The sequence below is a fragment of the Acyrthosiphon pisum genome, chromosome A2 (assembly GCF_005508785.2).
Source record: "Acyrthosiphon pisum isolate AL4f chromosome A2, pea_aphid_22Mar2018_4r6ur, whole genome shotgun sequence".
In the NCBI taxonomy this organism is placed as follows: Eukaryota; Metazoa; Arthropoda; class Insecta; order Hemiptera; family Aphididae; genus Acyrthosiphon; species Acyrthosiphon pisum.
Window position 1 is genome coordinate 102,892,338 of NC_042495.1, and position 16,305 is coordinate 102,908,642.

General features: G+C 28.5%; 2 protein-coding genes across 2 annotated transcripts; one reads left to right on the forward strand and one right to left on the reverse strand.

Moving 5' to 3' along the window:
* Window positions 1-103: 103 nt before the first annotated feature.
* LOC100575200 (protein AATF-like) lies at window positions 104-7,080 on the forward strand. The gene is given in 5 exon segments (NM_001293529.1): window positions 104-369; window positions 4,633-4,697; window positions 4,759-4,966; window positions 6,373-6,774; window positions 6,846-7,080. Coding segments are annotated over 5 exon segments (1,044 nt in total). The 5' UTR covers window positions 104-199; the 3' UTR covers window positions 7,045-7,080.
* Window positions 7,081-9,291: 2,211 nt separating this feature from the next.
* On the reverse strand, window positions 9,292-15,111 carry LOC100165762 (cell division cycle 2 protein-like). The gene is given in 8 exon segments (NM_001134890.1): window positions 9,292-9,851; window positions 9,912-10,053; window positions 10,820-10,983; window positions 12,796-12,954; window positions 13,017-13,152; window positions 13,229-13,386; window positions 13,388-13,433; window positions 14,939-15,111. Coding segments are annotated over 7 exon segments (912 nt in total). The 5' UTR covers window positions 13,424-13,433; window positions 14,939-15,111; the 3' UTR covers window positions 9,292-9,734.
* Window positions 15,112-16,305: the final 1,194 nt, after the last annotated feature.

A 16,305-nucleotide genomic window follows, 5' to 3' on the forward strand; every position in this document is an offset into this window, starting at 1 on the left:
TATGAGGCATAACCTCAATGTATTATTTATTAATAATAATATGATTTTAATTCTTATCTTTTTTTAGTTTCAATAACAACAAACTGCTATCTATCGACATCCCATATTCTCATTACCATTTAGCACGATCTAAGATTGTAATAAATAATAATTATACTAATAATAAAATAGTCAATAGTATAACTTCAACTGACTTGAAATGTCATCTTCGGACGAAGAAATAAGTTCTAACGATGAAATGGATTCCGGCGAAGAAATGGTTTCCAATGATGAAATAGATAGCGAAGAATTTGGTTCAGACATTGAAATGAAATCCGGCGAAGAATTTGGTTCTGATGATGAAGAAAATTACTCTGACAATGGTTCTAGGTATGAGTGTGATATTTTTTAATAACCGTACAACAAAATTAATGATGATTGTAGTCAGTGGCTTTAGTGATTGTAGTGATCCAGGGAGGGAAAAAGGGGTATCATGCGGTAGTTCCCCTATGTTTTATACTACGTTTAGCCAATTTTTGTACTTTCCCCCCATCCAAAATGAAGCCCTGGATTCCGCCACTTATTGTAGTTCAATATTGGAATAACGAGTGTTTATGAACATTTGGTCCAAATAATAAAAAATATGTGCACAATTGTAAACAAAATGAAGTTATATGTTATGTTGTATAGGCCAGCGTTTTCAGTAAATCTGTATAAAGAATCTTAGTAAAATGATTGAAATATAGGTTTTCACTTTTAAATACAAAATCAATATTTTTAATCTTACAAAACAAAAATCTTATTATTTATATTAGTTTCAAGTTTGAACTTAAATCTGTTGATATTTGGTAAGTTCAACAGATTTTTGTCGTAGTTTCTGAAATAATGCGTAAAAATGCGCGCGAAATTTAAAATTAAATATGTTTTTTTTTTACATTTTAATAAAAACAAACAATTTTATCTACAAATCATATTTTATATTAAAATTAACTATTTTTGAATAATCAAGTTTTAAAAAAAAAAAAATTAAAAATAATTTCAGTACTAATAATTTATGTACTTAGTTACAAATAAGCCAAAAACATAAAGTGTACCATAATTATCATTAAAACCGTTATGCTATTGCTTCGATCTCGATGGTTAAATTTACAAATTATTTATCAATAACAGAATAATAGAATGCATAATGCATAAATTAATTAGGTTCATGCACATTGTTAGTTATGAGATATCGGCCTGATCTACACTTTCATCGCTGTCGTCAGAGTTGGTCGTCTTAACTATTGATTTCAATATTTTATTTCTTGAGACCTCTTTTACGTGATCATCGTCTTGTAGTTTGTGGCTAAGTGTCACACAATTTTTCCATTCGTCAATAGTCACCGAATTCAATGCCTCATAAACTAATTTCTCGACATCTTCAACTTTTAAAGTAGTATTTTGTTCAACAAATTTTGCTTTTACTCGTGCCCATATAAGCTTGATGGGATTGTATTGATAGTGATATTGCGGTAGTTGTACAACCTCATGTCCCATTGATAACGCTATTTCAATCAATTCGTTTTTTTTTTCTCTGGGTAATACCTGTTTGACTCGCTCGCGTAACTCTTGTGACGTTTCCAGCGGGGAAAACTCTACTCCCTTTTCGTGTGGCTTAGTGTAATTTTTCGAATGGACCCAGTTGTACCAAGCGTTATCCACAACAATGACACTAGGTTCTTTCAAATTTTGTAGAATTTGAATGAACCAGTCTTTAATTTCTACGGAGTTTATTTGTGTGTGATAGTCTTCAGATGAATCCGACTTACAACGAAAGACTAATTTTGAATCCTTCATAAATCCATCCGAACTTGAACCAGCGTGGAAAATAATGAGTCGATCTCCTTTGCCTGTAGGAACTTCAAGCTCGTCTAAATAAACGACTGGTCGAACATCATTATTTTGACGAAAGTTAACCATTTTTCCTAAAAACTGTATACGCATAACAACAACATCATTTTGCTCCATTATAAACCGTCGACCGTCGTTACATTTTCTGTAACTGAATTTTAATGATTTTAAAACTTTCAATAAAGATGTTTTAGATCCTTTATAACCAGTTTTTTCTCGGAACTTTGATAAAATTTTTATGGACGTAGGGAATTCGCCTAGGTCATAAAATTCATGAACGGTTCGCCTTAAAACATCTTTGTCAGAGTCATCAATATCCGTAGCATATTTACTACGTTTATATGTTTTACGAGGGGAGGTAAAACACGGTCCATTTTCTGAGCTGGAAAGTGTTTTAGAACCCTCCGATGTTATTCGTTTTATCGTCGACAAACTGATACCACATGCTTCAGAGGTTTTTTGTTGTGCTTGAATAAAAAATTTAGCCACTTCGGGATGAGATGAGTCCTTGGATAATTTTTTGAAATATGAATATACGCTAAAAATAATGTGTTTAGTTTGAGCTTGAATGTCATGGCGTTGGCGGGAAGACATTTTACGGCACGGTAACGTAGCAACGGGTGGGATAAGTGGAAATCTAACAACTATAATTGATTTCTAACTATATTATTATATATTATTATCTTTAATCGTACTTTTGACATGAAGACGTAAATACATGATAACCGTGACTAGAGTGTACACACGACGTCTTTACATAGGTAGATAATAATATAATGATTCGTATATTTATTATCTATGTGTGTACACGATTGGTTTCCACAGGTGGTTTAAACATTCCAGGACGATAATATGTTCACATTAATATATTATTTAACGTTAGGTTATGGAATAAAGTTACTTTACACTGCTCAGTATATTACCACAGGGCACAGGATATATTCTGTGATATTTCCGTTAACGGTGAGCCGTGTTTTCCGAAAAAAAATTAGCGCTGCGTTTGGCTAAATCTTGCTGTTAGTAGCGGTATTCAACAACGCTACTATAGTACAATATTATTATGTCCAAAAAGTAGAATGTTATTTGAATCCTACTACAGAGCACTATAGTACAAAACAATAATTTATATTGGAGCGACACTGTCAGGTTAATCTCTTTTCTATAGACACGACACTGCTGCAGCTATTAAATAGCAGATTGCTGGAGGCTTGCTAATGATGTTATAAACGTTTACGTTGATGTTTGTGTAGGTTGTTACGAACGATTTTTTTAATACAATATTTACCATATCGAAATGTATGAATTGTTAATTAAACTAATTCCTATTTATGTGTGATTATGTGTTAATAACTATTACACTTGAAAATTATTTAAACTACTTTAAAACATTACATAAAAACACAAAAATGAAAATAAAATACGTTTTTAAAATTAATATTATAATATAATTTATGATAATGGTATCAATTATTGAAAAATATGATATGGGGGCGTCAGCTGATTCCACTTTTGTAGATAGTACTATCATTAGCCGTGGCCACGGACTGGAAACACAAATTTCTATTTATTATATTATTTAAATATTTTCTAATTTCTATACTTAATATATATATATCATGCTGGAGACGCAGATATATAAACGTACATAGTATGTTTATATATGTGTAGCTGGAGTCGAGCCGCTTATTGTATGTGCAAGAGCCAAGTGCGGGGTGTCGTAATGAGCACCGATAATTTACAACGCTATCTGCATAAAACACAGACTAAGATACAAAATTTGGCGCCAAATATCTTAATCCTTGGGCCTTGGCTGATTCTGATAAATATTCAAATTTCAAATGGCAGTGCCACGATGTTATAGATAATTGATCATCAATTATTTATGTATCTTTATTACCTGTGCACGATGTGGATAAAATGGATCTATCTGCTATCGTGGAGGGCAGTGCCTATGTAGTCATGTCATCACTTTTTTCAAATAACATTAGGATTTCAGAAAGTGTCGTACCCACGGACTAAGATATTATCTTGGTACTCGTATAGTATTATAAAAATGGATAGGCCTCTAAAGGCTCTCTAATAATGATAGGCCATTCCTTTTTTAACAGAATAAGGGGTCCATAGACCTATCTTTATAGGTCTATGTAGACATCGCGGTTTGGAATATGGATGAGAGATAGCTTTTATCTTAAATAAAATAGAAAAATCTGAGGCTTTAATTTTCTCACCGGCTCCGATATGAATTTTATGCGACTAAAAATAAATATAATATGTACCATACTTAATAACATTGCGAGTTAGGTATATGTAATATATCAGAGAATATTTGTAAGCTAAGATAACCCTGGGCCTCCACACGAGTTTTTCTCAGGGAGACCTAGTAATCTTCATGGTATTAATTTAAATAAAAAAAATAAAAATGTTACTCCAGCAAGCCAGGGGTTTTTACAAGTTTTCGGCGTATTATGCTGTACGTTGATACATATTGCCTGTTGGCTATTAATAGTACCTAGAAAAATGTATCATCAAGGGAAACAAAAACTCTAGAGTTTAGTCAACTGTTGAAAAAGTCGATTAGTGATGTACTAGGAACAAATATTTTAGTAAACACTAAACAGTTTTGATATAAAATTCGATTGCTCTTCGTACCTCTGTCAAAACGAGCTTGATGATGTTGAACTTGTTATGAAACGTAAATTCACTAGTTTAAGTTTATACCTAGTTTTTCTTATTTTTTTTAATGTATATATATTTATGTTTTAGTACACAGGGTATTGCGGAACCTATGACAGACATGGAAAAGGCAAAGGTTGTTATAGCACATAAGGGTAATGATTTATCTATTGATAATATTAACTATATATATTAATATTATTATTCTCTTTTTAGAATTCTACGACAATCTATTACTCCTTCGCATAAAGCTTCAAAAATGCCTTTCACTTGCCAATACTCTTCCACAAGACTTGGACAAAATTACTAAGGAAGACAAGGAAGAATGCGCCTATGACACTGTAAAAGATTTAGAACAGTATTTAACAATGGTGGTAAAATATCAAACAGACTTACTTGCTAAGAATCAAAATGTTAAAATGATGTAAGATTTTAAATATAAAGTATAATCTAACTATATAATTTATATGGAATAAATCTAGTTTAGTTACCTCGTATTTTTTCCAATTAATATTATTTATGACTAAAAAAAAAATCCCAATTCATATTGTATTATGCATAGATTTGAGGTCAACCAACATATTACGAGTATGGTTATACCAGGTATAGTATTCAGTCTTCCTTTAATTCGAATGTCTACTAAAATAATAAGCATTTACAGATGGATAAAAATTATATTTTCAACCAAAAAGTTCCGTTTATAATCATAAGTGTAAAAATTCAGTTTATCAAGAACTTTAAATTCAAAACAAATTATAAAATTAAAATTGATTTAGGTGCATTAATTTTCATAAGTAAATCAATAAATAAATTACTACAAACATATATAAAAAATAAAAGTTATATGACAAAAAATGTTCATCATATCTACATTGGTCTAACTAGAAGAGAGGCAGAGAGGCTTAGCCCCTCAAAATTTATGTTTTCAGCTCTCCTATTCGATTCATTTTTACTTTTTAGCACATTCTGGTTTAAATTCAATTCCTTGCATAAAAAACACTATCATAGGTTCTATGTCTTAAATAATTAAAAATTATATATCTATAATATAATATAATATTAATATTGTGGATGTACCATGTGCGGGTATGTATCAGATGAATAAAAATATACGTTGATTGTGACCCAAAACAGAGTCAGTTAACTGCCTATAATATGTATTATAGACAATTATCGATAATGATATTTTATAAATATTTATAAAATATAGCCATATTATGGTTAGTTTAAGTTTACTTTTTTTATAGTTGAAAAATATATTATTTATCTAATATTGATCTTATTTTATTGATTAAATTTTTTTAATGTCTCCCCTTTGACATTTCAGACACGTCTTGATGGTTTATTTTAAACTTTGGTTTTCTAGAACTCTAGCCCCTGTTACTATTATATCCTAGTCACGCCATGCATGTTCCTTTAAAAATGCATTAATTAAATTGGGTATACATATTCTCTGCCAAAAATTGTAAATTAACTAATAAAGATAAACTACTAAGTAAACCGCACCTGATAATCAAGGTGCTAATATTTGGAAAGCCTGTATATTTCCCAATAAGAAATTATGTATTATAGCTGGCCGGTAGAATGCATACTATACTCTATAAGTCAGTTATAATTTAAAAAAAATTAAGTTGTATACTGTTTTTTATTTCATATATTCTGAAATTGTAAATGTACAAATTTATAATACTGGATTTATTCTATATTTTATTAATTAATAAAAAATTAAATCACTTGAGAAGGGTTGCTTTAGAGATTTGGGGTATATGAACTAGATTTATTACAAAAACCTTACTAGTACAATAATATTTATGTGAATTATCTTAATAGTGATAAAGACAAAGCTACTATGTTGACAAATAAACTGAATCATAAAGACTTTGAACATGTCTTGCAAGCACATCATGAATCATTCAAACCTTATAGAGATGAGACAATACAATTTTGGAATGAACGAACAAAGCTCGCATCAGGAAAAGCTGCAAAATCAGATTTCTCAGCTTTTGATCAACCTACATTATTACAAATTGATCAAATAATGGCTGATAAGACTAGGTTAATTGAACGTACTCAAATCAAACGATCCAAATATTGCATTGTTGGTAATCCAGAATCAATAAACACCGATGTCGATCAGGAAATATTTGATGATGATGATTTCTATCACAAATTACTTAGGGACTATATTGAAAATAAAACTGCTGATATCACAGATTCATCTCAACTAGGAAAGTAAGTTATTCATACAAGTAATTATGTAGACATTTTAATAAACAAAAACCTTTAAAAACAACTATTTTCAGACAATGGTTACAATTACAAAAGCTGAGGAGTAAAATGAAGCGTAAAGTTGATACCAGATCAACTAAAGGAAGGAAGCTCAGATACACTGTTCATACAAAATTGATGAATTTCATGGCGCCAAATGACCAATCCTCGTGGTCTGATGAAGCTAAACAGGATTTATACAATTCTTTATTTGGTAAAAAAAATACTGGTTGACACTTGATGCAATAAATTAAATGTATTCTCACATTATTTTTTTTGTTATAAGTTATTTCATATAATTCTGTAAATTCAAGAACAACATTTTAATTTTCACATTCAATATCTTATACTATGCTAATCGTACTTACTGTTGTGTAGATTTTTTCTGGTGCGTAGTGGTCTTACATTTCTTACCGGTCAAACACATATTTTAGGCCAATTATACCATTTTTCAATTTTACCCTTAATAGCATCAATAAAGATTATAGGTAGTTCACATTTTTTACTGGGAAAAGTTGTAAAACATACAATTGATCATTACAAATTTCTTCTATTGTATTGTATTGTAACCATCATAATATTTTAACCAGAACACTTTCCCTAAGCACTGATTACAAGTATACAAGTAAGTGAACCATACTACCCTACAAATATGACATGTTATTATATTACTTATAACTAAGGTTCAAAACTTATTGCATTGAAAATTATAAAAATTATGCATGAAATAAGTTATCTTTTAATGGCTCTAAAAAATAAAGACAATTTTCTTTTAATATTTTTAGTTTATTTTGCATATTAATTTGCCTTGGAAATTGCATTGAATAATAATTAATCAATTATTGAAGGTTTTTTGATATTAGAACTTGATTGTTGATTAGATGTGAGTAAATTTTTGTAGGTACATGGGAAATGAACGATCAACGTCAACTGATGTTATTGGATAGTTTTTTTTAAATATATGAGATCATTTAAACTCAAATCTTCTGGTAGTCTTTCCCTGGCTTCTTTTTCATTTAATATCTCTGGTATTTTTAAATCTGCTGCTATTATTTTGGATAAAACAGATTTAATCTTTATTTTTATTTTTTAACATTTTCCTTTAATTTTTCTTTTGTTTCTTAAAGAAAATGTCAACAATAGAAAATTGAATCTGCCATTGGAATTTATTTTTTTCAAGTCTTGTAATTTAATTGTGTAAATATCCAAAATTTAATATAAAATACCAGCTAGGATTCAATATTTTGATCAGAGAAATCATTATCTAAAAAAATGTATGATTTTATAAGAAATATTCTACATTGTTCCTAATGTAGCATACTATATGCATAAAAAACAATGTTCGTCTTAAAAAAATTAATATTTTAATAAAATCTTTAACGCAAAAATATGCAATATTTTTAAGTGTTATTAAATTCTTTAAAACTTGAAACAAACTTCTAAATGTTAAATCATTAATCATTTCAATTGGTATTTTACCGAGAACAATTTATGTTGTATGTACATTTTTGTTGTTACTTTAAAGATACCCTCATGAATTCTTCTCTTTTTCGGGATCTTATAATTATGGTAACGCTTATTTTTATTATTTACTGAATAGTAGTTGGTTTTAATAGTATTATAAATTTACAACTTTATAAGTACCTAATAGTGTATTATTGACTTTTGCATATTATATCCTAAATAATTATTTTACACAAACATAAATATTAAAAATGTAGCCATAAAATAAATTGAAAAAATATCAAACAGATCCAATAGGTATTACTATCATCGTCATTGACCACAATGTCGATAAAATCAAATTTATTAAAAGCGGTGGTAATTAATAGTGATAATAATTTATAGTTTGTATATTATTATCATAGACCTTATACTAATAGAAGGGCAATAGTAGCAGTTCGAACGATATGACACTGCTGGCGGTACAACGAGTACTGCGCACATTAATGAGTACAATATTTTTAAAACCGTACCAGACGTAAAGTACGATAAAATATTATGAATAATAATACATTTGTACTTTGTAGTTTGTACTTTAACTTGAGGTTAGTCTATCATCTATGCTTAAACTACATAAATCACAAAAAAACTAGTCTATTAGTATAAAGGTCTATGATTAATGATTATAAAACACTACAAGTAGTTATTGTGGGCATGTTGAACATATGGATGTTTTAAATTATATCAACAATTCCATTCTATTGATATCTTATGAATATTCGTATCTATAAGACGACTAATTTGAGGTGTCATATGCGAACGCTTTTGGTGAAAAATTAATTGGTAAATTTACCAGAATTTATCTTACCGGTAAAAATAAACTAAACTTACATCTCTATATTTTAATAATTTATTGGACTATTTGATAAAAAAAAAAAAAATTAAAGAAGTCCTGACTCCCACTTAAAACTATCTTTATATTTGAAAAAAAATGTTGGTCACCTTAAAGGATATTTAAAATTTCACACAAACAACAAGTAATATATTTAGCATTTTATTTTATTCAATATAAATTACAGTTTAGAGTTCTAATAAACATTATACACAACTATTGAAAAAATGTATAATAAATAATAATTATTGACAATTTAAATGTAATAACAATTTTTTGGATGAAAAAAAAAGAATTTAAAGATTGTTTTGTATGAATTAGTCTAGATGATCATAGACCTAAAATCGCTCTTTAATCGATTACTAAATCGAATTAGCTATCTGATATGATGTGCTCCATCTGTCTGGTCACAATTAACATCAGTCTGCAACGATATGCATGTTGAGAAATGAGCGGAGTGGGAACAGTGTACCGGAATGTTATTAGTTTTATATTAAGTTGTTATAAAAATAGAAAAAAAACTTTAAAATGTATAATTTTATTTTATAATCATCGATTAAAACTATTATTAATACACGCAGATAAACATTTAAAACTTAATCTCAGGAAGAGCTGGTAAAATACTTTTATTTAAATCCTTGAAATAACTATGTTGTAGTGAATCTCTTGCATTGATTCGTTTGCTTGGATCGTAAACCAACATTTGCTAATAAAAAAATGTTACGTATTAAGTATGAAATAAGATAAGTTGGTTATTTGAAATTACCCGCATTAAGTCCACTCCACCTGAACTGAGGTTTTTAACTGAATCTGCCAACATATTATCACTCCATTTTGGAAAAGTCGGCTTATAATCCTTGAGATCGGAAACTCCTGGCCATGTATCTTCAGTTGGAGTAGTCAAAATCCTATAAAATTTTATTTTAAACAATTGTATTCACTAAACAAGAACAATGACTAAAATTAACAGATACATTGATAAATCACTACTTTAATTTATAATTTAAAATGTTAATGATATGAACAACCCTGATACGCTTTGACTTAAGTGAACCTTCTTCAGTTGGGAGTATCCTTGGTCGGAATAAAACTGAAGTACCTAATTAAATATTAGGTTTTAAGTCATCTATGCCATCTATGCTTTCTATGAAGCCGTGGTTATATGAAGGGGGGGGGGGGGCTTGAAATATTTATTTCATTTAAAATATTTTCGATTATTTAGTTATTATATAATATATGACATTATAACCGATCATATTATGATTAATGATTATTTATAGCATGTAAAATAGTAATAGTGAAATAGTGCATGTAAATTTAGTATATCATTAAGAAAAAATAATTAATGATTTTGATTGTGGGGGGCCTTGACAGTTTTACATTAAATTTAGGGGGCCCTATAACAAAAAAAGTTGAGAAGGACTGATCTATAGAGCAAGTGGGTTTTGTCATGTTGTTACCAATGTTTGGTGAATTATTTTTAATGTAGAAAAATTGTTGAAAGCTATATTTGAATGTCTTATTAAATGTTATACAGGGCCCAGGTGTTTATTTGTATGTTAAATAGTATAAAGCTTATAAATCTGTGTCTGAGTGTCCAGTTATCAGTCATCCACAAGTCATCTTGTTAATTCATTTTTTTTTCTCAAAAATCATATAAAAGATATAATTTACCTGAAAATACGAAACAATTGATCAATTTCTGAATCACCCTGAAATAATGGTTTTCCTTGTGCCATTTCTGCAAAAATACATCCTATGGACCAAACATCAATTGGGCAGCCGTAGCGTTGTGTGTTTAACAATACCTCTGGAGCTCTGTACCATAGTGTTACTACCTAAAATTATTATTTTTTATTATTGCCTAGAATATTTAAAAAATAATTACAGAGGCTTGTAAGTTCATTCATTAAAAAACAATTGTATATGAATGTAACTATGGTCTTAAAAATGATCAAATATGTACCCGTGTATACCCGTGTATTTAAATATCCGTGAGCTAAAATACTCATATATTTAAAACTCAAATACAATTGTATTTCTTCACTTTGCAGTTCTGACTTAACGATTTCTCCACTTTCTGAACTCAATATGACAGAAAGCATATCATATCATATTGTGTTTTTTAAGCAAAACTTTTAGGTATTCATAAAATACTTAAATAATAGGTAGGTAAGTAATCGAGGGCTATACAACTTTTATTATTAATAAATAACCAATTATTTGAATATAGATAACGTAACATAAAGTATTTTTGAATTCTGAATTAATATGCAATATACACGGGCTTTAATATAATTTTTACCAGTGTGCTCGGGCTCCGTGTACCCGTGTATTCTATTACCCGTTCACAACCACGACCCCTACTATAAAGTATAACCTCATAAATGTGAAAAAAAAATGATTTCAAATATTTTTTTTTATTAATTTATAAGCAAAAATTAATAGCATCCCTATATTTTTAATTTTAAACTTCTTTAAATAAATACATTAATTTTGTTTATGCGTTTGTTTATAGTCAATTAATCTATAATTATAGACTTGTGGGTCGAATATTATTATTAATGTCTTATTTTGAATCATTTAATAATCTTCATATTGATTATATTTTTAAAATGTAGTGGATTTTATTTTTAAAGTTTTAAAACAAAGAATATTTTTTTTACCAACCCACTTACATCAAAACTTTTAACAATCAATTTAAATAATTTAAATGCATGATTATGTCCAAATTTCCCAAAAACATTGAAATATGCTACAATTAAATACTAAACAAAGTGTCATCTTGAAGCAAATTTTTATCTTACCTAGCTTTTAATAAGACTTGGCATGATTGATAAGTAAATTTATGAAATTATGAGCTTTGGTAATTATATTGAGACTACAAAATAATTATTATGTAAGGAAAGTATATTAATCTTGTGTAAATTTGTATGTACAGTAATTTAATTCTTAAGTGGATGTCGTACCTGCATACTAACACAAAACGTATCAAAATGTACAGTTCCAATTTTGTATTGTTAGCTTTAACGTTAGAATGAATTGACGCATTATCAAACTTCAATGAGAGAACACAGATAATGTTCTTACATTTAAGTTTGATCATAGGTAGGTTCACTCTTATATTGAAGTTAACAATACAAAATTTGAATTGCTCTATGTACATTTTAATATATTATGCATTAATAAGATGGAGACATCACACGCAGATAGGGCGTCCTCTTAACTAGTAAAAAAAACAATTAGAATAATTGAAATTTGTTATCTGTCCAAAACGGTACATAAATTGTACACAATATTTCCAAAAATGCGACCAACATTAACTTATAATAGGCATATGAATTATTAAAAATAAATTAAAATAAAATTTTTTTTTAAAATAAATAATTAAATAATATGATGATGTGATCCAAGGATAGATAATTAGTAGTTCAGCAGTAACAGACAAACTTATGATTACTTATTAGGTATATATGATTATAAGATATGTATTTAAATTTTACTTTGAATTAACCAAATAAGTGTAACTAGAAAATACGTGGTTACTTTTGGTAAATAAAATGGACAGATAAAGAAAATAAAATCATTAAACACTTTCTTAATAAAAACAGTTATCAATCCAGAAATATTAAATAAATATTTGTAAATACCTCATGAGTGTACACACGTATTGGCAAACCAAAAGTACGGCCCAAACCAAAATCAGCAACTTTCAGTATATTGTGTTTTGTGTCAATTAAGATATTTTGTGGTTTAAGATCTCTATGTAAAATTCGTCTCACATGGCAAAAGTATATAGCAACTAATAACTGTAAAAAATTAAAAAATTAATTTTATTTAGGTACTGTTTCAGGCTATAAATAATTATTACCTGATAAGTGAATGACTTTGTAGTAATTTCATCCAAATGTTTTTTAGGTCTTGAATCAATAAATTTTTTTAAATCCATAGGAACAAACTCAAATACAAGATATAATCTTGAATCATCCATGAGAATTTCTCGCAAACTATTCATATAAAATGTCAATATAATATATGTAAATATTAAATACACCTTAATAAATTTTATATCTAAAACATTACTTCACAATATTAGGGTGATTGAGTTCCTTCAAAATACTAATTTCTCGAATGGCTGTAGCTGGTATACCTTCGTCTTCCATTTCCATGCGTATTTTCTTCACAGCAACGATTTCTTTTGATGAAAGTTCCATACATTTGTACACGACACCATATGTTCCCTTCTCCAATTTTTTCCAGTTTATCATAATTATCCATTATAATAATTCTGAAAAATAAAGATTATATAATTTAAAAAGTATGTATGTAATTCTATGTTGATTGTCGCATTTCGCTCATTAACATTATCATAACTGCTCGGACAAAATTAAATTGTATACATTATACCATAATGTATACAAAATACAAATATATCTTATTTCAAAAAATAAAATCATGTCTCCTCATTTTTTCCTCTGTTCTATATGTATTTATCACTAAAGGTACCATTACTTCCAAGACTATGGTCTATCCATATTTAATATTTCAGATTTCCACACTTATAATTATCTTCACTATCAGCTCTATAATTTCCTCATTAGTTCAATCTTAATTTATAATTTTTTATACTTATAACTGTCACCTATTAATTATATACTGAACCATCAATTTATTATTAACTATTAAATATAATAATATGCCTGGCATAAATGTACATATAAATATATCATTTCATTTCATATAATTCTATATAGATTAAGATTCTAGATATCAGATTCAAATTGCCGACACATTTTTTCTTAGTTTAGGTGATTTAAACTTGCTGTTTTAAAACGGTTTTTTTAATAAATACACTGAAACTTGTCACGGAATCAGTGCTTGACTTGGCAAAATTAAAGTAGAGGGACTCTATTTACTTTTAAAAAAAGAGCATCCACATCACTTGTTAAACGTTATTGAGTCTTCACACTCTCAAATTCCCTTACTTAATTCATAAAGAAAAAATGTATAAATAATCAATTTAAATTAAAAAAAATATAAGCTAATATTATAAAACATAGGTAATTACTAATTACTAATTACATCATACCTATTATATATATTATAGTAATAAATAATAAATAATAAATAATAACAAACTCATAAGGATATTAAAAGTAAATACAGTAATAGTTTAGAAATAATTAGTTAGGTAATATTACTAAAAATAATAAAAAATGATCTGGGGTACCTGCGTCACCCCACAAGTCGAGCACTGCATGTAATTTGTTTTTCTATTCTAGGAATTGAGCATCCAAGATCTTGGACCTACCCACCTACCAAAATCCCCAAACTGAGATATTATTAGGTAGTGATTGTCATGATGTACTCTATGGCAATAACCATACTATAAATATGCTAGGTTAAACAAGTATGAAAAATAACGCACCGGGACGTTTGGACCATATTATCGTTTACATGGGTTCATTATTCTGGTGAGGCATAATGGGACATAAATTTTAAACCGGTCTAGTCAAACGAATTTTCAGATAGTGTGCAGAACAGCAGAATGTTATTCGGGCACTTCCGGATTCGGTCCCATAACTCCTAGAGCATACGTTTACATGCTCTATCGAGATGAAAGGCGAAAACCAAACAATATCAACACGGGGTTAGGCGAAATCACAAAATGCCTCGGCGAGTGCGGGCCCAACTTAAATACAACTATTTTTGAATCAGAGACGGACCTTTACATTACCTACTTAATTGTAATTATTATCTACTGCGGTAGGTGTACTAATGAACTGGACTTACCTAATTGATCGACGGCCTGTAAATAAAAATTAAATTAATTAATAACGGATAAAAAAGTCTACACTTGACACTTAAATCTAATACATCGTATTTACTATTTATTTTGTTTTGATTTTTCAAACGCAACACCCGACCTCGCCAACCGATAAAAACGACGGTTAATAAACTACTTTGCAGTTTGCGTCTCTCACTCAATCCTACTTCCTAGTCTCCTTGTATTGTTGCCAGCCCGCTTACACTGACAAGTGGTTACCAAAGTTATGATCTAAGTACCAACCCAACGAAAATGTATTAACGGTATGTTATTCAATTATTTTAAATATTTTAACCGGCAATTTTTAATTTATATAAATTCACAAATCTAATGATTTTGTTGATAGTATTAACTTATTAGCCATTTGGTATAATTCAAATTAATATGTGCATTTTAAGTTGACCCAAAATTGGATAAAATTTTGATTTTACAATATAAAATTATTGTGTTGCATAACACGACGGCGGTGTTACCAACATCTATTGAATAATGTTATTGGCGGGCGGGCGCTATCAAAAATGCAAATTAAAATTTTTAAATTGCTATAATAATAATATAATAATTATTCTGTGTTCCTAATTCCTATTTACAATTTACAGTTGAAATTTGAAATTGGAATTCCTATTGATTTTCGAATTTTTGACCTTTTAAATGGTCAATACTTAATTGATTAATTTGATTAAATTACGTTATCTTTGTAACTTTATGTCGTTTAAAACAAAATGGGTATACGTATTCTAAACTTCAGTATCACAGTGGCGTAACTTAGACATTTTTGCCCTTTAAATTTTCATTAATATAAAATCTATAAGATTTATCAGATTTATCTGTTATCATTTATACAGTATGTCTCAGAAGTCCCGTATCACCCTTAGTATCTCCGTGGAAAATCAAGATATTTAAATGCAGTTTTTTACAGTAATAAGTATAGAAATTCTGATTGAATAACATAACATTCGATTTTTTTTTCAAAAAGTCAAAAATTATCAACCTTTTTTTTTAAGCAAACAAGTTTTTTAAATTTCCAAGATAGCCATTTTGTTGATCGTATTTTTAAAACAGTTTAAAAAAATATTAAAATTTAATGAAAATTGCCCAAAATTAGAGCTAATTATTATTTTGAATTTCTAAGAGTGATAGCTAGTTTTGCCACTCAATCAGAATTTCGATACTTGTTACTGTAAAAAAAAAAATATAATTTATAATTAAGCCATTAAGAAAGAACACAAGCAGGGGCGGATTGGCGAATTTTTTCGGCCCGGGAAATATGGATCAAACCGGCCCTGCACCGCAATATGCACCCCCCCCCCCCTAAAAAAAAAAGGTCATAATT